Source organism: Dicentrarchus labrax, unplaced genomic scaffold (genome assembly GCF_905237075.1).
Source record: "Dicentrarchus labrax unplaced genomic scaffold, dlabrax2021, whole genome shotgun sequence".
Lineage (NCBI taxonomy): Eukaryota > Metazoa > Chordata > Actinopteri > Moronidae > Dicentrarchus > Dicentrarchus labrax.
Genome location: NW_026136714.1, coordinates 14641134 through 14662564, shown reverse-complemented (window position 1 = coordinate 14662564; position 21431 = coordinate 14641134). Strand labels below are relative to the sequence as shown.

At 38.2% G+C, this 21431-nt stretch overlaps 2 protein-coding genes across 2 annotated transcripts; both read right to left on the bottom strand.

The window, feature by feature from the left end:
- Window positions 1–4156: 4156 nt before the first annotated feature.
- On the bottom strand, window positions 4157–9912 carry cdc45 (CDC45 cell division cycle 45 homolog (S. cerevisiae)). Its single transcript, XM_051423505.1, has 18 exons — window positions 9717–9912; window positions 9508–9567; window positions 8583–8675; window positions 8350–8487; window positions 8034–8183; window positions 7882–7940; window positions 7755–7803; window positions 7532–7593; window positions 7372–7422; window positions 7096–7215; window positions 6819–6950; window positions 6601–6699; window positions 6323–6484; window positions 6071–6209; window positions 5899–5982; window positions 5657–5775; window positions 4925–5001; window positions 4157–4546 (listed from the first exon to the last, which is right to left on the bottom strand). Exons 1-18 carry the CDS (start codon window positions 9765–9767, stop codon window positions 4482–4484), a joined length of 1710 nt encoding a protein of 569 aa, XP_051279465.1. The 5' UTR covers window positions 9768–9912; the 3' UTR covers window positions 4157–4481.
- A 1033-nt stretch (window positions 9913–10945) lies between these two features.
- Window positions 10946–20897, bottom strand: plpp5 (phospholipid phosphatase 5). Its single transcript, XM_051423540.1, has 8 exons — window positions 20731–20897; window positions 18920–19060; window positions 18706–18814; window positions 17946–18036; window positions 17784–17847; window positions 17572–17696; window positions 17091–17261; window positions 10946–14946 (listed from the first exon to the last, which is right to left on the bottom strand). Exons 2-8 carry the CDS (start codon window positions 18988–18990, stop codon window positions 14777–14779), a joined length of 801 nt encoding a protein of 266 aa, XP_051279500.1. The 5' UTR covers window positions 18991–19060; window positions 20731–20897; the 3' UTR covers window positions 10946–14776.
- Window positions 20898–21431: the final 534 nt, after the last annotated feature.

Sequence of the window (21431 nt, the reverse complement as noted above, 5' to 3'; positions counted from 1 at the left end):
GGCAGCAGGCAGAAACAGTCAGCTGTAGTTCTTTGTCTCTGGCTGTCCAGTAAAACTAATCCTATCTGGAATCTGAGATTGTTAGAGACAGAGAGGCACGAGGGAAAAGAGACGGAAAAAATAAACAGCTGGAGAAAGGATTCGAAGAAAAAAGGAAGTGGGAATGTCTTAATTATTCTGAGAAAGTCTTGCCTTAGTAACCCTGAGTGAAACTGCACTATTCACTCTTAAACATAAGATTTTATACTTTTATACTTGAAGAATTCAACTTCAGCTGTTTCTCAAGATAAATGTCTTACTGGCTGCAATAAACCAACATCTATGTAAATACCAAAACTTTGTTTTTATATAAACTGAATATAGTGGCAACAGAATTGTTTTAAGGAGCTGATGGCACCAAATAATTAGTTAAAATCACCAAAGTGATTCATCGATTTGGGCAAATAACAGTGGTAGAAAGAAACTAATTACATTTATTACTTAGTACTATACTGGGAAATTAGTACTAAATGGGCCATTCTGCAGGTGGAACTTTTGGTACTTTCGTAATATTTTTGTACTTTTAAACAAGTACATTTTGAATGCAGCACTTATACTTGTAACAGAGTATTTCTACACTGTGGTATTGATACTTTTACTTTGAGTAAAAGAGCTGAGTAGGTCTACGTCTTCCACCACAGCCGATATTTCAACCATTATTAAATTGGTTTACTGTATATGTCGATCAATCAGTAATATTTCAGTACAGACACGTCAAAGATATGTCTGAGGTCATTTAGAAACATTGTTTTCATCATATTGTTTGTTTAAATACACATTTTTAACCATTTAACTGAGCTAGTTTTGCTGAAAGTATTTATATGTCTTATAAAACATGTCTGGAGGTGATCCTTATCAAAAGTGTTTGTACATGTTCTACTTGTATGTGAAAAAAAACTATAGAAGCTGATATATAATAAGATTTATGTATCTCTCAAACATCAATATCCAATAAAAATCCAGTCTCAGTCAGGCTAAACTCTGTACCACATTGCATTGTTTCTATATTGCAAGTTACAGTTTATGGAAAGTTTAATTACATAAATTTAACTCATGCATTAAAAATTAAACCTGTCAACAACAATATTAACAAACATACTTTAACCTACTTTTTTTTCATGCAGTCCATAAAATAAATAAAATATTGCCTCATATAAACCAGAGAATACTGTATCGGCCCTCCATCACCACATCATTACTCCCACGAAAATCCCCCTCACCTCTGGAGGAAAAGGCAACAGACTGTTTGAGTGTGAGGCCTTCAAAAATGCTGCTCTGCACATCTACACATGGGCTGTACGAACATGGGGGTATGAGTGTGTGTGTGTGTGTGTGTGTGTGTGTGTGTATTACATGCCACATTCCTCAGATGCAGAGTGGCGGAAAGGGCAGTGGCCCCACTTCACTAGAGGTGCAAAAGGGGGGATGGAGAGCAAAGTGATTGATGGTTGAGAGGAGAGAGAGCCAAAAGATGGGCTGAACAGGTGGATCAACAGACTGACTGATGTCACCACTGTCTCCGCTCATTGAGCAGGTAAGGCTCAGGTGAGATGAACAGCTGTCAGTCAACAGAGGAGAGACCATTTTATGTTTTACTGAAAAACATATCAGGACACCCCAGAACTAAAATGAACTAAAACACGAGGTTCAAAGATGATTTCTGGAAACAACAGTAGAGAAAACAATCTCACCACAAGTTTCATTTAGTAGCTGCTGCAGGCTTTTGATCACTATGCATGGTCTTCATCATCACTGGATTTTGCCCAGTTGTGGTGGAAGACTGTCACTTTTGAAAGAAGAAAGGACACAATCTTCCTCTTAGAAATCAAAAGTTGAATTCAAAAGCAATAAATTAAATTCACTTGACTTGATGTGACCAGTAGGTTTAACTTTAAAAGAGATACTACTGTGTAAATTACTTTACTTCATCTCATTACCTCGATGAGAGATAAACATTTTAGTCCTCTTGTAGAAAAGTGAAACAAAAAATAAATACGTCTTGGCAGATTGTGAAATGTAACTGGAGAGCTTGTGACCGCTGTTTAGCAACAGTTACATTGCCCCAGTTTAAGGACTCTTGCATGTTTGTTTAGAAGTTAAGAGCTCTTCCAAACAGCCACTAAATGAGCCTTCGAGGTCAAGAGTTTACACTGTACCTCTGATTATAGCCAACATGAAGTGCTAAAAAAGAAATATATTTGAAGAGATACAACGGGGCGACTCAATCTGCTGATGAAGCACCAGAAAAGCTATTAAACTGACCTTGTAGTGAGAATTTCTCAACCAACAAAAACATGTTAAAAATTCAACAGAAAAAAATTAAGGGGAAAACGGGTTGCTCAAGACAGCTATCAGAGGTTAATGATAATTATGTTTAATGATAATTATGTTTCTAAAAAAAAAAACAGCGTCTCCTCCCTTTTAATGATATAAATGTGTCTTCTACAAGCTCTCTGGATTTCTGCTAACTGCTTCCTCAGAGGGTATTATTTCTCCTGGGTAACAACTCCCTGCTGTGACTGTAAACAATATCCTTATGAACATAAATTGTTCTCAAATAGGTCAGCGAGGAGAGTCAGTGAGATGTACACAGTCATGCACAATTAAAATGATGATGATGTACACAACCTCAGCCATTTGCATTAACATCCCATGATGAAGCTCAACGCTGATCACAACATTTTTCACTCCGGACTTTCCTGTACAAACCACCCAAACACCGTTTCCTCCGAGGATGAGGAGCTCATCTTGATCCAACAGTGATATGGATCTTAATTACCCCACAGAGAGCAGCCAAGGCCCCACATTTCCAGTCACTCTCTGGGCAGGCAACAAATCACCACTGGGAGGCCTGGCCTAGATTCTCAAATGTGGGCCAAGGTCGCTGTTCTGACCTTTGCCCCACATGAGCCGGGTGAGCTCAGGAGAAGATGTTAAGTTCATTAAACCTCTGATATTTTTCACAAGATGCCCCACAAATACACTAAGAGCTGTTTAACTTTCTGTTGAACCATAAGTTGTGCGTCAGCAAAACAAAAGGTTGGATTCAGATGAAAAGACTTGTCAAAGTGACTGCCAACAGCCACAACTGTGCCAGATCTTTGTTTTATGACACAAGAGAAAGTCCCACATCCAACAATGGTGGGTCTTAACATTAGTCACAGCCACCATCAAAAATCAACAGAAAACACAAATGTTTCCTTGTAGAATACTTTCAGTCTGTAGGCCTGAAAACGAAGCGGAAAAGGAAGTTTATGGGGGGAGAGGGGAGGTTATTAGCTGGTGGAATAGCTCACCACTCTGCCACCTGTCATTGGGGGCTACAAGCAGGTGTTTCTACGTTTTATTATTTATTATTAAGTATAAAAGTTTAAACTACTGGGTTTAACACATTGTCACCTTCTTCGGAGTGACCATCATTGTGATTCTCAGTATGTATCAGTGCAGCTCCTCACTGAGTCAGCTCACTGAAACATCCAATCAGCAGAGTGGGAGCAACGATCCAACACACTGGATCATTATCAATGTCAATACTGACCTTATAAAACGAGTCGAGCATCAGCCAGTTTCTTCGTCACCTTACATATATCTATTACAATTAAGTTTAGAGATTTTACATATGGGGGAACAGACACCACTGATATCAGATCAGTGTTTGAGTTTAGTTTAGATATAATTGAATAAGCTGAAATAAGCTTCAGTTCTTCTTTTTCTTGTTTCTGTTCATTTATATTCCGCCTAAGATACACAAGGACATGATTTATAGAGTAGAGACACAGTTCCTTGTTTGCATTGTTCTCTTTTACGTTTTTATAAATATTAGTTAGGAAATTTAAAAAATAGTTTTTTTAATTAACCTGAGATTAAACTGGTGTCTAAAATCTCTCACGGCAAGGCTCCAACATGGGATTTCACATTCGGAGACTTGGCAGCAAAAAAATATAAAAAAGGTGTTTATAAAAATCTTTTAGAAGTGTTTTATTTTCGATTTATATTTTATATTATAAGATCACCTGCTATTAATATGGATCTAAAGAGTGAAGATAGATACAGCTCTCATCTCGAGAACTGTAACTAACATACTAGAAACTCCTCGTGATCACAGGCAGACAAAACATTTAAATGAATTACGATGATTTATTAAACATGTTTAAAAATGTAAAAATGTGGTGGACCACTCACATACATAGACAGGAATAAAAGACAAATGTTACAAGAATATAAAGCAAAAATAAGACATCCACACATTTACAACAAGACTGTACAATATACACACAAATCTGATTTAAAACATGGATAAAGTTCTTGTTCTGGTGACTCTGTATGTTTCTGATGGGACCGATTTATCTCAGTCACATCTAACATAAAGACGTTAACAGAAGCAGCATAGGTCAAGACTCCAACCAAGAACTCGATCTTAAAACTCATGCTCACATTTCCTCTCACGACAGGAGGGTGATGAGTGCGTCTAGAAACTTGCTCCTGTCCTCCGTCTTCAGCTCGATTACTGCAGAGGGAAAAACACCAGTAAGAATCAATAAGTGCACAAAGAAACACAGTTGTAAGCCAGCAAAGTGTTTCTCTGCATGTAACTTCTGAACAAAACAAACATGTATCTCAGGACTAGAGGTAGTTTGGATAAATGTTTCAGACAAGAAGGTGTAGAAACACTCAACAAGCCTCATTCTGCATTTGAAACATAAATGATGTGAAGTTACAGCAGGTAGTGACAAAAAACATGATGATGAGATTGGATGATTGAAGCTGCACTAGAAATAAAGACAAGGCTGCCACCTAGTGTCTAATGAGGAGATGGACAACTCCCTATATAAAACATCTCTGAGGACTTGGATGCAGCACAATAATAAATGACAATATCACTTACTTGAAGTGTCGAAGTGGTCATGAAGAGTTCTGGAGCTGGTGCTCTCTGCAGCTTTCTCAAATGCTCGACCAAAGAAACTGCGTACAGAGAAAAGGACAGGAGTTGAGGAAATAGGGAATTTCTTTATGTATACTGTACATAACATACGTTACAGCTGTCAGTCATCAGAAAATTAATTAAACTATTTTCATGATCAGTTTGTGGTTTCACTCGTTTTTCAAGTAAAAACACCAAAAAATGATCTGGTGTCAACTTCTCCAATGCTTCTTCTATATTTTATACGATTGTGAAATTCAATATCTTTCAAACCCAGCAGTCTGAAGGAAGTCACATTGTAACTCATTGAGACACACCCCATTAGTTCTTTATACTACTGGCAAACAAAAGAAATAGTAATTTTGTTCTGCAGTTACTGAAGTCTAAGGAAAGGGAAGTGAGATGTTTGTCAATTTCAAACAGATTAAATCAGTTGAGAAAAAAGTATTATTTTCTCTCAAAGCATCACATAACAGAGAGCATGTACTCATTGGGAAGTCTGCAGGGTCAATAGCAAGAACTACAGCAGAACATTTGACTGTATAGTCCAAATTCATATTTTACACTAAGATTAGTGACAAAAACAGTTTGGTTAAAATAGTGTATTGTATTTTTATTAATCATGTATATTCTTTGCTCGGCTCATATTTTTTAATTATACCCCAGACATCTAAAAATAAAAAAGCGAGGTCTTACTTCTTCTTATCAGATGTTTCAGACTCAGGTGGGATTCCCACAACAATGACTGTCCCCTTCTCCACGTCCTTGGGTGCAGCCATGATGAGGGGAAGCAGTTTGCAGCGCTTATTCCTCGTCTAACCGACAAAAACAAACCAAACAAACAGTCAACAGAAGCCAAAGTCAACACAACAGAAAGAGTGACAACAGAAGGTCTTCAGTGCAAGTTAAAGCTTCTTCTTTCACAATATGATACTTACAGAATGGACAAAAGCCTTCAGGAGGTACTTGCAGAGCAGAGTCAAGGCCATGGGCTTAGAAAAGAGCTTCACATCAGGTGTTCCCTACACATGAAAGAGCAGGAAATAAATGAGCTGAGCAGGATATACTGTTAAAAATCAACCACACAAATGTGCACACAGACATCCATACCTCCATGAGGTAGCAGTAGAGGAAGGGTCCCTGGGACAGGATGAGGTTGGTACAGATGCAGCTTGCTACAGTCTGCTGGACGGCTATAAGCTTCTTCTTAGCCTGGTCAATGCCTGAATGTAGACGATCAAGGTTGCTCCTACACAGAAAGTAAACGTCACACTGTAATCTGATCTTAAACAGAAATTTTGTAGCTTTAAAAGAGCAACTGTATTCTGGTCAATGAACTAACAATAGGTTTCTGCAACACACCTGGAAAGAGAGTCCAGAGCCTTGATGAAGTTGTCACTGTCGCTCTCATCTTTCTCAGTGCTCTCCAGCAAGGCAGCAGTAGCATGCACCATGTCACTGGCCAGGAAGCGGTTCTTAAAGCCAAAGTGAACTCCAAATGTCTGAATGCGGATGTCCTTCATACTGGTTGATTGGGGGAAAAAAAGAAAAAAGAAACCGTTTCAGGTTGTCTGTCAATAAATTCATCTGAATGTAACAGCTAGTGAAGCTCTTTCTTTAAGTTATTTCTAGATTCATACCCGTATTTATTGGAAGACTCCTCAATGACCTCCCTTAGGTTCTCTTTGATTGACATGTCCATAGAGTTGAATTTCTGCCTCACTTGCTTCAGAGGTAGCCTGTTAAGGTAAATCAAGTTAGCAATCTCTATTTAAAAATCACAGGCTCATGTTGAATTTCATTTAATAAAATTAGTAGTTTTGTTGATAAATGTTTCACTGGATTTCTGGTCACTTACCCCATGTCAGCAAGGAACTCTTGGAGTTTCTTTTGGCCATTTAACGTCCAAAGCTTAAAGTGGCATGATGTGTAACAGGAATTACAGATGCTCTCATACAGGGACCAGTGCTGGTAGAGGGTTAGACGGAGGCTGAAGCAGATGGTTGAGGAAAACTCAAAGGGAAAAAGAGTTACAAAGTTTGTATGAGTGATTCCTTTCTCTATACTCGAACATGTGGAAAAGCTAGGATATAAAAAGACCCATGATGACAACATGCCAGGTGAATAAAGGATACTCGTATTCAAAGGAGATCCTCATACAGTCGATGGAGAGAGAGTTCTCCTCATCCTCGTTTCGGTGGTTATGCCGGGAAACGTGTCTCTGCATTGTGGCGATGTCTGTTACATACTTCATACTAAAAGGAGCAAAGCAGACAAGAAAACTTAAGATTGGATAAACAACTGAATGCAAACATGCAGGAAATATAACTTATGTATCCAATAATGAAGCAAAAAAACATGAATGATTTGTTCTTGAGAAATATGCTTTGAAATACTGAACACGGTCTTACTGTGTGATTTTATCATGAACCCACTGGTCCGTCAGCCCAATGACGGCCCACCTGCACAGGAAAAAGAACTCAACATCTAAATGTCTTTACAGTAAGTGTACTGTGTATTTCCACAATGGTTAAGTCATTAAAAAAAGAAAGATTTTATCATATGGCTTACCAGAGCATGTCCTTGGTGTCTTTGGTCAACACCCAAGCCAGCTCAAAAAACATCATTGCAGCCTGAAAACAGACACATGAAACAATATGTGACTATGCATACTGGACTCTAAAATGTGGATATAATGTAGTTTGTGAAAGTTTAACATGCAAATCAAGTTTAATTTTCCATCCTCATCTGTGGTTTCCAGAACTCAAAAATCAAATAAAAAGCATCTACTCACAGAAGTCCCATGATATTCATACTGCTCATAGTCGAACAGGATTTCTCTCCTGAAAAAGTAGTGAAACAGTGAGTGTCAGTTTAGAAATTGTAACGTCTATTTTATTCTTCTTTTAGAAACACTTCACCTTCGGGCCTCCCACTCCCTCTTCGCTCGCTGTCTTTCGATTCTCCTCTCAACTGCCCCCTGCGATGACATGATACATAGACACACAATCATTAGAGTCAACCCCGTTCTGATCAATTTCAGTGGTGCATTCTCATTCTGTTCAATACGCACTTCATCAAATCTCCTTCGTTTCCCAGACGGCTCTGAGCCTTCATCGCTCTCATTTCCAGAGTCACCTCCTTCCTCATCATCTTCATCTCGAAAGATATCATCGTATGTGGGCACACCGAGGTCATCATCCTGTTTGATTAGTAGCTTTATCTGTGGATGAGGTGACAGCAGTTTACACAATGTTACACTTCAGAAGTGTGAGAATGGCAGCACAGTTTCCTCTACACAGGAGAGAGAGAGAGAGAGAGAGAGAGAGAGAGAGAGAGAGAGAGAGAGAGAGAGAGAGACTACAGCTCAACTGATGACAATCAATCACCTGGGTGTCATTGTAGACATTGACCACATCTACAGGGCGGTGAGTGTCACAGATGAAGAAGATGGAGTCGTCGTCCGGCTGCAGCATCTCAAGGAGGTCAACATTTGCCCCGCAGTTGATGAGAACAAAGTACCGGAACTACAACACACCATAAACCAAAAATAGTACATTTAGCGTCAACCTTGCTTATCCTTCTGTCATTGAGTCACGTGTAAGCTCAGGTCCGATCATACCTGCTCTTTGTGCTCAAGGAAGGCTGTGCCAAGGTCCTGCCAGCCAGTGACAGGCACAAGTGTGTACTGGACCTGGTCACAGTGGAACAGCGCCTGGTAAAGAGACAAAAAGATTGAGCTATTATGGTTTAATTCCCTAATTCATCATTACCCTCTTACTGGCAAGGACACAGGAACCGTGAATCTTGAGCCAATGTCACTGAAAACAAAGCTCAAAAGAAACTTTATAGACTAATCTGAATGTATAATCAGCATTTCATGTAATGTGGTAGGGCTGCACAACATGGTTAAAACTTCATTTTGCGATTATTTGGAGAGATATTGGGATATGATTAACGATTAATGATAATCATTTTTGTATCACAAATTCAATTTTCACTGGAAAAAAAACTATTAAAATCATGATAATGTGGCATTTTTTGGGGGGTCTGTACCAAACAAACATGTTGTCTTAAATCTGGAAACAAGATTGTAGGTGAGGTCATCTCTTTAGTACCCCAGTACTTTATTATAATGCTGTGCTGTCACACATTATAGCTTTATCAAACAACTGCAGCTAATATTACAGGATACACAGGATAGGATAGTGGTCGAAAGAGTCATGAAAACAACAATATCTGAGTCACATACGAGCAAAAAACATCAGACTGGGGCCACTTGGGCCTGAAGTGGGAACATAAACTAATAAATGTGTATACATATAAATACAATAAAAAGATTGTATGACCATAATACCTGGGGGTACTAAATAACTCATGGTAGTCAGTGCACATAAACACTATACAGGGCTGAAATAACTCTTACTACAGGATACATTATGATAATAACAGTAATTTGAAGGGTTTTAGAGAAGATAAAAAGTCAACACTAGCTTTGTGAGTCTGCGGGGAGCTAATGTTTGCTAACAGTTAGCGGGTTATCTTACCTGTAGTATCTTACAGGCGCAGAGAGCATCGATGTCTGCTGCCACCAGGAGGGCGACTCTCTGAAAGCAAAGCACCGTACGGACACACCGAGTTGAGTCAAGTATCAGCTCATACAATCAATCAATCCTCTAAAAGTGTGAACAGACCGCACAGCGACGGCGGGTCAAGTTAGCTATCCCAGTGTCACAGCTAGCCTCGGAGCACTCACCTGGTTGGCGACAACTTCATAAAACTCCTTCCTTATGTCCGCGATGAACATTTTCAAAAATGTCGGATGAAAAGGTTTTTAAAAGAAGAGAGGAACGCAGATAAACCAGCGTTAAAGGGGCAACAGCAGCGGGTTGTTGCGGTCTGCTGTCAGGGGCTCGGTGCTGCGGTGGTTGTGTTCCTTGTTGGAAATGTGGCGCCAAATCTGCGCGTCACAGTCCAACCAATCAGTGGGAGGGAATTAACGTACGTCATACGCTCGAGGCCACGCCCACCAGATTGAGGACCCAGACAGACAGCAGTTTATACTTTAGTTTATACTTTAATTTATAGTTTATAGTTTATATATTCCTGCTAAATAAGGTTTTATAAAGTCTTATGTGAACTCTGGTACAGAAACTATATTTCTGTTACTTTAGATCTTTACTCAACAATACTCAACTACAGCTCAGAGGAAAATACTGGACTTTTTACTCCACTGCTACTATTTATTTGATCAGATTTAGATCAATAATACAAAATATAAATCAACTAATAAATTATAATATATTAATATTATTATTACATGTTAAACTATGCAGCATTTTATAATGTAATTCAAATCTGCCTGTGCACATTAATGCATCACTGATAATAATCCAGCAATATAATATTCTGACATGGGCCGTACTGCATAATGTGTACTTTTAAGTATACTTTAAATACTTTATGTACTTTTTTAGTGTTGCTAGTTTAACTCAAATACAATATCTCATATCCACCACTGCCTAATCCTTATTGGGAGGGCTGAAGGAACGCACAGTCAGGGTTATAGCAAACTATTATAAATGGGGAGGTCATAAGTAAGCATTTAAACTATAAATTAGGGAGATCACATTTATATAAAATACAGTTGAATTAATAAAGACAATTTTAGAAATAAACTAATTTCTCATATCCTGGCTGCAACCACAACCCTGATGGTGACGTTCCTTCAACTCTCCTAATTTAATCAAGATTAAGTGCTTCTATATTGTTATGCATTAGTATTGTATATAAAGCAATAGCTAGAAATGTAAAAGTGAAGAGATTTAAAACAGAAAACAAATTTGAAATAAGCACATTTTTGTTGCTATACCCTGTTATTAATTCCTTTTCTCACCTTTCAACGTATCCTTTAAAGTTCATATAATGCCTGTAACCATCACACACACTCTAAGCAGAGAGAGAAAATAAGCAGCGGACAGGGTGTGTATTGCAAGATTATTTAGAAACATCATTTAGTGTCACCAAAAGAGTCATTAAAAGCATCACAACATGTACAATCAGGATACTGTATCAGCATGATAGCGGCTGCTATGTGCTCCTACAAGCCAAGGCAAACTTATGATGAGCACAACATAAGTAAAGCAAACAGGCAAGTTTTAATATACGTCATGACAGAAGATCTGAAGGAGACCAGACACGATCATCAACCTGATACAGTATACATGTGCTGAAATTCACATAAATTAATAGAAATGGATAGAAATGTGAGGGTTTGGAAGGAAATAATGAAGAAAATATGTTGCTCTTCAACTCTAAAACATGCAGGATTTTATCAAAATGCAGCAGAGTCCCATTCATTTTTTTTTTGTCTTAAAGATCCCCCAGAAGCCCATTTGCCCACAAATATGATTCCTATTATAATGAAATAACATTAATAACATTTAAGGTAAACAAACAAATATTCAAAATTCAAGTAAAGTCCTACATGCCCCAAACGTAAATACACTTAGACCTGTACATCATCTCATAAATACCTGTAAGATTGAGTAGATTGAGATTTCTCTCAAAGGTTTGTAAAAAGTAAAGTTGGCTACTCCCTCAGTTGTAAATTTAACATGTTTCCACCTAGAAATCTTCACATTTGACTCCATCAGCAACAGAGGTAAAGAAAGGCAGCATGCCACATTTAAACATCATGTAGTATCTTTGCACCTGAAACCTATACACTGTAAAACAATAAAAAAAAATGTAAAGCTTGAGAACAAAGTTGTGTACACGACATGACAGAGAGCATACACTGTAACATGCAGTATATACTTCATTAATTAATTAAAGAGTAATATAGTAAACAAAGGCACAAATTCATCTGTTTTTTTTACCGAGTTTGGTCTGAAACCACTGTGATCCACCTGCTTTAAGCTCGATTCACAGCGCAAAAGTGCTTTGACCCTGCAAACCTTTGGCTGGTTTCACACACAAACAAAAACATAAAAAGTTTGGTTGTTTCTCGTGTTTTCAACTTGCATACAACAGTAACTGAACGTAATAGTTGACGTTCCTTCCAATTGAAAACCAACCTTACAAACATTAACAAAAAGATAAAACCAAAAAAAAGTAAACAAATAAAAATAATAACCGGACCACAGACGGTAGCGTTCACAGTCTTAAATGAAAGTCGATGAAAACTACCAAAAAAACCAAACGAAAACAAATGTTTCCACCAAACTTTGCATGCCGATAAAACTATTAACAGGATAGAAAACCTGACCAGCAGGAGCACTGGGAGGTGAGCACCATCATCTGGAAAGGTTACAGTCTGATCTGTCACTCCAACAACCAACCCCCTGTACACCACGTCTCTCCTCTTTCCACCTCTCTGGTGAACGTTCACACTTTAGACGGGTCGGCAGAGGAGCCAGCAGAGTGTGCAGTAACAAAAACCAGACCTACAGTAAGCCTGAGACCACTGATGTAGGAAAACATTTATCTCACTTTTACAGTCACATTAACTTGTGATGTTAGCAGATGTGCTGTGGAGCAAACAACTATGAGAGGAGATGTCTGGAACTGCTACATCGAGGCGTTATACTGAAGATTGGGCATATGAACCCTTTTCCAGAATATATTATTCAAGCAATCTGTGAATGGAAACATTCAAAATATAATATAGGAAGACAGAGAGATTTAAAGCACTCGAGACAGAGGCAGTAGAGCAGAACTGTGGAGATCAAACAGAGAAGTGGTTTTACACTTGAAGGAAACCAAAGAGGTGCTTTCAGATAGAAGTGGTCCGTATGTTGACGTGAACCATGAGACAATATCAACATGTCAAATTTTACTGTACAGTTAATAACATGGTAGCTATCCTTTTAAGTTAAATGTACTTTTGTTATTGTCAACAAATCTAATGAAAACATCAAAACCAACAGTGAATTGATCCCTCTGATAGATATTGTCTGTGTAGATCTTAGTCCTCTGTGCCATAGATCTCCATTTTCCCCCCAAAACAACCTGGGCACTAAATGTGTATTAATCCACGACTGAAAATAGACCCCCAACAACACGTTAAGTAACATTAGCTAAAAACTACAGTGCCTGGCTGAAATACTGAGCCTTTTTCAGAAATGACAAGTACAATAAATAAAGTATATTAGTGAGTGATTGTTAAAGTTTTTTAGCCTTCAGTGTGAATAAACAGACACAGAGTGATGTGAAACATTGTTGGTTTTGGACTCTTCATAGAATTTGTTGACGATAAGAAAATGTCTAATATCTAATATCTCTAATATTAATAATGGACATTCCTGTGTGAACATTTTATCCATAAACTGGATTGATTCTCCAGAAGCTCAATTAAATATGACATGATATCAATGTATATAAATTATACAGACAATAGATTTTGTGTTAATTTTAACCATATCGCCCACCCTTACGTTAAGATATGAAAACCTGTTTCTTCACCAGTTTCCCTGTCGGATTAAATACTTTATGGTGCGGATAATCTAAGCTCAAAGGTCCACTCGCTAATTATTTGAAACTCTCAACCTGATCTCAGTCTTTAGTGAGTGGAGCTGGCATCAAGTGGCATCACGTAACCTAAATTTAAACTTTTGAGCATGTGATATCAAGTGGTTTGCATACGGTGGAGAGATTGTAACTCTGGTGTTGGTTTAAGGAAGTCCTCTGACTTCTAGGTGACGACTTTCACAGTCAGCTGAGTTTGTGTGTTTATGGTGTTCATTCAGCCTCCTGTCCTGGGTTCTTGTCTCACATTTAGGTCTTGTGATCACACCTGAACCAGATTTAATTGCTGAAGACGACTTTTCACTTGTTTTGTCTTACCAAGAGTCCAACCCTTATATATTCAATTTACAGTGATAAAAAAAAGTCTTCAAATCTTCACAGTTGTGAAGCTGCAACCACCAAATGTTTGACATTATTGGCTGATGAATGACATCAAAGCTTAATCAATTATCAAAAGTGTTGTCGATTAATTCACCTACTGGTTTAACCACCTAATTGTTTCGGCACCAAGCTGAGCTCCGACTCTCCTCACCATATACTGTTTCCAAAATGAACGTCCATGCACAAACTGTATACAAACTGTATATACTGTATATACTTTTATACATACTGTATAGACACTGTATATACCGTATATAAACTGTATATACTGTATGCAAACTGTATAGTCTCGACCCTGCTTGTTGAAAAAGCTGCAAGTTTAAAAACAATCACATAATCGTGACCCTACATGAGAGAAAGTGTTTCTCAGCAGCTGAGCTAGTGATCAATGGGCAGTGGACTATTAGTGCAGTGCTTGTGTAGTTGACCTGCTCAGCTGTTGGGAGTATTTAAAGTCATGTGGTCTATAGGCACAATACACAGGGTGTGCAGGGCTGGGCCATATGGATGGATAATAATAAATATATTCACCAGACCCTTAGATACTGATGAATGTTGTATGTGATAATGTCTGTTTAGGTTAGTAAAACCTACACTTTAAACCTTGTTTATGTAGCTGAAGTCCACCATGTTTAACCGGAGTTGTTATTTTACAGCAACTCTCAAGTGTTTCAGAAACCATCCAGATGAAATGTGACATTTGTCATTTTAGTTTGGAAAATAAACTACATGTCATGTTTCACCATACAAAAAGAAAACTCCTACAAAACCGTTACAATGATTGACGACTAACAATAAATATTGGTATACTGCCCAGCCCTAGGGTGAGAAAACAGAATGAGAAGGATTACCATGTAACCCAGAATAAGTGACACCAGTAAAGAGTACGATCCAGTTACAGCTGTTCTACAGGGGCAGGATGTAGTTGGAGTTGGCCAGCTTGCGCTCCTGTGCGGCGGGAACAGTCTCTCTGTGACGCAGAGGCCTGTGGCAGTCGGGGTCCTGAAGTGGAGGGTAGTGCTGTCTGTAACACAACCAGGCGAAGGCGAGACCCAGCAGAGAACCCACTAATACATCTACGTGAGGGAGAGAGGAGATAACACACACACATAAAGTTTAAATACACTCACATCTTCTGCTCATGTGTGAAGATTAAAATATTTCGGGAGAATATCAACCCTCAGACAGAGTTTGGTTATGAGATACCCAAGAACCAGAAGCTGTTGTGTTTCACTGGTTAACCCCCCAAAAAGCAACAGTTTCAATCTTAAACAGCAGATAGACATAGTGTGGGATATATACTGTTTGTGGACTAAGGGGGACAACTTCCTCTGGATCACTTGGACTTCAAACAATGAGCTTTTGTATGTGATCTAGATTTCAAGTCAAGTTTTTAAATATTTATTCAAGCAATAAAAGTGTGGCCCTGGAACAGATCTGAAAATGCTTGACACAGGCCTGAGATAAACACATTTATTCAACATGAACGCACATTAAAACATCATTTATCTACACCTAAATGCTCACACAGGGGGATGCTGGGGAGGTGGAGAGTAGCAGTGAGGAGGCAGAACGCAGTGTTTAGAGAGTGTGTGGAACATTGGACTATAAAAGGACTTTCCTGCCTGCTGAACTACGGCAAAGATCCATAAATCTAAGAACAATGTGGACATAAAGCATGAAAACCCCACTTAGTTCTCATGCTTTGTCAGTGTTAAATTAATGACCTCTCCAGCACTTGCAGTGATAAAATGGTTCCGGGTTACAGTGTTTGTACAGCTTCTTAGGAGAAAAAGTCAAGCTACATAAACCAAAACCTTCCAGACTCTCAAAGTCAATCATCACATCTAAATTGTTACTATAAATGCAATTGTGGAGTGAATTCCCCCAGTGTGGGATCAATAAAGTCTATCTTATCTTATCTTTAAGTTAACAGACATCCTTTATACCCACAGCCATCAATATATTGTCATTTACCAGCTGTTCATATTATCTTTGTGTTTTGATCAAGATTACTTAATGTGCCACGAGAAACAAAATGACAACAGAATAATTTCCTGTCAAATATTAAAAGAACAGTGTATTTGAATATATACCTTACCTTAAAAACATAACAAATATAAAATTGAGCATCTCCCAAACGTTAAAGACGTTGTACAAACCTTGTGGTTATGTAAATGTTTTACAAATGAAGGTTCAACACTAGTTTCTTTTTCAAATGAGCTTGCAAGTTATATTTGCATGCAGAGGTAGAAATGAACTTTATCCTCAGTGACCTGCAACTGTTCCGGATTCTACTTACAACATTAAATCGTTTTGAAGTTATTTTTCTCCTTCTACATAATGAATATAGTTTAATAACTCGCTTCATTGACTCAACTGAAGTTCTGCTAATTGTTTGACATCTGAATAAAAGATTTAAACCACAATCAGTCTTCATTATTATTTTAGTCATTCATTGGTTGAGTTACTTGTTTATTTATAACTGATCAATAAATGCATCAGTTCAGACCGCAGTGCAAATGCAAACCAGTTTCTGACGGAAAGTTACATCCACAAACTTTGGAGAAGATCAAATTTAAATATTTAAAAGCTCAAACAAATTATTTACATAAAAGCTATAGGAACCCCCCTTATCCAGAGATCCTGAAGAGAAAGAGTGAGAGCGAAGGTCAAACAAACTATAGGAACACATCCAGTAGTACGCGTCTGACATAGCCGGTGCCACTTCACGTTCTTAAACACTAAACAATTGATATTATATATATTCCATAACTGTAATGCATTAATTGTAATAATTTCATTTGTAAGGATTTGACACTGTATCTTTGTGCCTCAGATGCTATTTTTATTGCTCCCAGGACAACGGGACATCTTGCATGAAATTATCTTCTTATCAAATTTTGTTTAAATTTAATTTTCCTGTCTGCAATTTGGCTTTGATCATCATTGTGTTTGCAGATTCTTTTGTTTCAAATTTGTCTGGTGTTGTGTTCACTAAGAGTGGAACAAACAAACAAGTTAAACAAAAAAGTTGAACAAAAAAGGTCACCGAGTGAAGTGTGGATGAGATCGACACTACAGGTTGATGTAAATCGATTTAAGGAAATAACTTTTAAACTGTCCTATTTGTTTGCTTGACTATTGGTGATCCACATCATATAAATATTGTTTTTCATAAGCTGCATTGAGCCATTCGAAGCTTTTCTGTGACTCTGACCTTGCCAGTGGTGTTTGTAGTCGCAGGTTCTGGAGAGGGCAATCACTGCTGCGATGAGTAAAGGGATGAGGAAGGCACACAGCCGCCATGCTCTGCCTCGGCCCGCTGCATTAAAGCAGCGCAGCTTTCCTCCGATGTACAGCGCCGTGAAACCCAATCCCGCAAAGGCGACTGCGACCAAGGAGAAAGGATAGACAGGGTGGTCAGAGCCAGAGGAAGTTTCATACACAAGATAACTCAAAGAGAAAGGGCAGGGATTTGACATGGAGAGATACTTTTTAGAGTAACGTGGGATGTTCTCCTGCTTATACAACAAAATAAGACCCTGGAGGCTAAAATACACTTACATACATCTATTTTCAGATATACCACATACCACATGCCCTCTTGCCCCACTTTGTGCATTTGTTGTTTTGCTTTGTTGCCTGCTGAGGAATATGTACCAGCTACTGATGCATAATCAACCATGAAAGGCCCTTACAGGAAGAGTGTCCGCTGGGAAAGCTCTTCCTGCCCTCCATGACGACATCTGGGTCACCGCTGCAGCGCAACTCCAGGTTCATCTGACCGTCTGGGAAACAGCGATAGAAGAAGTCTGGCCGTGGCCTGAGGGAGGGACAAACACAGGACAGATTTAAGCTTTTTTTTCCGCTGTGTAACATTATCATCTGCTAGGTTGTCTACAGTGTTTACCTGCCAACGACAAGTTTGATGACGTTGGTGAAAACTCCATTCAGCACCAGAGTCAAACTCACAGCTGGATGACAGAGAGAAACAACAGAGTCAGCTCCAAAAACTGGTTGACAATTTTAGATTTAATATGAAAAACCGAATGTCTGTATGCAGCTTTCTTACCCAGCGAGGCTTCCTTCACATCTCCTCGCTCTGACTTCTTCAAGAAGGCGAAGACCAGAATTACAATCAGTGGGGTGAAAACTGCCACACTCTGAAGCAAAAAAGAGAAACGGTTTTAATCCACTTATAGGGAAATGAATGTGTGTCTGTAAGCATGAACATACACGTTTTTCTGTGATTGCTTCTTTGTGCTTCCACTAAAAAAGGGACTATGTCAGTGTTGTCCATTAACCAGGCTACTTACACAAAATCCTACAAATATTGCAATTTTTGGGAAGCACACACTGGTTTAAACAGACTTTTCCAGCAGCCACAGAATAGAAATCAACTTGCAGAGAGACTTGTTTGAGTAAGGTCAGATCTGTATCAATACTTTAAGCGTTTATGTCCATCATCTCTGTTTTAGTCTGTGACGTTCTTGCTGAGCAGCTCTGCATTTGAAAGATCTGCAGTGGCACTAAAGTTCTTGACAAAAATAAAAGACATGCCACATCCACTGTGGTAGATTTTCCCATCTGAAGCAACCATCGGGATTCAACAAGGGAATTAATCTAAAACCTTATGATCTGCTATTGGAGAATCCTTGTCATGTAAACTGCTAGTGATTAATGTGCTAAAAAAAAACATTGGTATGGTCCTTTAATAAACACAGTAGGAGGGAAGTAATTGTTGTCAGGGATCAGGTAAGAGGCCACAAGGCTGAACTGAGGGATTTATTATGTTCCATTTTATCTCAGAAGCATGCAGACGTATTACTTACAAACATAAGAGAGGTGGGCACGTGGTCTTTCTCCACACGATGGAATTTATACAACCACATCTCCTCTGGTTGTATCTCACGGTAGAAAGGAGGAAGCTGCTCTGTCACACTACACAAACACAAGAAGAGCAGTATTATAAAAACTGTGCCTCCCTTTTAAATTATGGATCCATAAAGCAATGATGCAAATGATTCAAACGGTGGTCAGGCTTACAGGAACACAACCAACAGCGCCATCCGGATGGAAACTTCGGACAGGAAACCACGAAGCAGCCTCCTCTTCATTTTGATTCTTGGAGTGGACTTCAGTCAACAGCAAACATCATCACTCCACTTTCTTTTAACTTAACTGGGACTAAACAAAATGAAGAGCTGAGTTTTAGTTTATGCCATTAGTATGGGTGTTTAAAAGGAAAAATAAAGTACTATCTAATGAGATATGAGACATTATGGGCATGCAAGTGGAAAAACAGTAAATCTAATTACTATAAACTTCAGTTACATTCAGCAAATAGTACAAATAAAACGCTGATGGCTCATCTGAGGAAAATAATAAACTGGCTTTGCTTTTTCTGAGTACTGTTTGCCACTTAAAAAAAGTCCTTCACACCCACTGATAGACCTCTTTAAAGGACAGTGAGAAAGGACACACTCAACTCATATTCCTGATTCTCATGTTGGTTTTGTTAGGATGGGATATGTCTGACCGATAGTGGATTTTTAGGAACAATATCAATATTGATATTTAAACAATCCAGTGGCCAATATTTGCTTTTAACATAAATACATGACCTAAACAAACACGTTTCGATAAGGACTCGGGAATTTTATCATTAAAGACGTGTGACCAAGATATGCACTGAGTGGGACAAACTATGTAAGAGAGACACTGTTTCTAAAGTACCCAAAACACATATTTTTTGTATCCATATTTTTAAAAAAATACTTATATATATATATATATATATATATGTCAATGACTGATATACTGCAGCTGTAAAAGTAGGGATGTAACGATACACTCAACTCTTTTTTTGAGAAAAACGCAACACTAGGTTCATAATACAATTTTAAGAAAATGACAAGATTTTGAGTGAATGAATGAAAGATTTTCTTAGAGTTTAATTTTCTTATATTTTCTTATCAAATTATATAATCATTTTTTTTTAATTCTGAGGTAACTGCAAAACAACACTATTTCCTTTTGTGAAGTAAAACTGATGTCTTTGTACCACGATACCACGATTAATATCACAATTAATTTTTCATTATCGTCTTGCGATATATCTTTACATAGCTAGTGAAAAGTTCATATTAGTTGATTTAATGGCCTGTAAACCTAACTTCCTACCTTAAACATAGTTTATTACCTTAGACATGTCTAAAAAAAGTCAGATTTATTGAATTGAAACTATATGCAGGGTGTCAGTGTAAAGGAGGGTGAAATATCGTTGTGATCTGAAGAAAAACATCAGCGCATCTCTAGGTTTTCAAAGTGTAAAACCCAATATCACAAACAACTTCTCAATGAGCTGTACAGTCCCACATCAGCAGAGGATACTGACACTTGTCCCTTAGTTGTTAGTTGCCTCTACAAAGGAGGGAAACACTACCCAAAACCTAAGAAATGAGGAAAATATTCTGCTTTCCACCATAAATCTCCACCAGTATATACACCTGTTAAAACATCAGTAAAGATAATGTTAAATATCTTTGAGCTCTTCCTCTGTGAAGCCCCAGCCCTGTTTAAAACCTGATCTACAGGCCAACATGCTGCTGCACCTGAGTCTGCCGCCTCTATTTAATCAGACACAACATTAAGCCTCTCTTTAAAACAACAATATTAAACGTACGACTCGCCACCCTCTGTCGAAGCACTGAACAACACAAACATTACCTACCTGTCTTGTACGAAAACAAGATACTAGCACACTAAGCTAAGCTAGTTAGCAACATCTGTCAAACAAGACATCTGGCTCATTTCCGCGTTGTCAAACGGGGATAAATCCCAGTTACGTTACTAACCTCTACCAGGGCGTTTTCTTTATCTCTTTATCCTCATATTAACGTGTGCTGTTAACACGAACCGGGCCTCCACATCCTCTGTTTGTGCCGACGGTGGAAGTCGTGCATTTGAAGACTTGAAGAGAGAAACAGGGATGCCCCGCAGAGGAGGTGAGCGCGTCGTGAAGCTAACGGTTGCACCACAGCTGCTTCCGGTTTGTTACACAATAAGAGCATGTTTTATTTTCAACATAAGAGCCACTCACTCGCTTGGTGTGCAGATTTCAAGTTTTTATCAGCAGATTAAACTAGAAATATGTTTTCTTTGATGTTATTTTCTCTCTCTCTACATGTCAAGTCATTTTTTTATTAAGTCCATAAGAATAGTGCAGTAAAAACTAAGTAAGAGGTTCATTTGGTTATACTTATTTAAAAAGTAATCAGTAAAAATGTACTTAAATTAATGTGTCACTTGTACTGTGTGTTGACTTGACTGTCAATTAGTTTATGAGAAGGCAAATTTGTTTGCTACTACTGGAAATTTGTTGGCAAATATTTAGAATATTTCTCGATTTTAATCATTATTGGCATATTTTTATTATTAGATTGATCGACTCTGTACTGCATGTTTCTTCAGTTTAACTGTGTTACTTAGGCCTTATAGATCAGCCTCATGTTTGATAACATCTGGGTTTCACATATTTGTCTCATTTAGTGTAAAT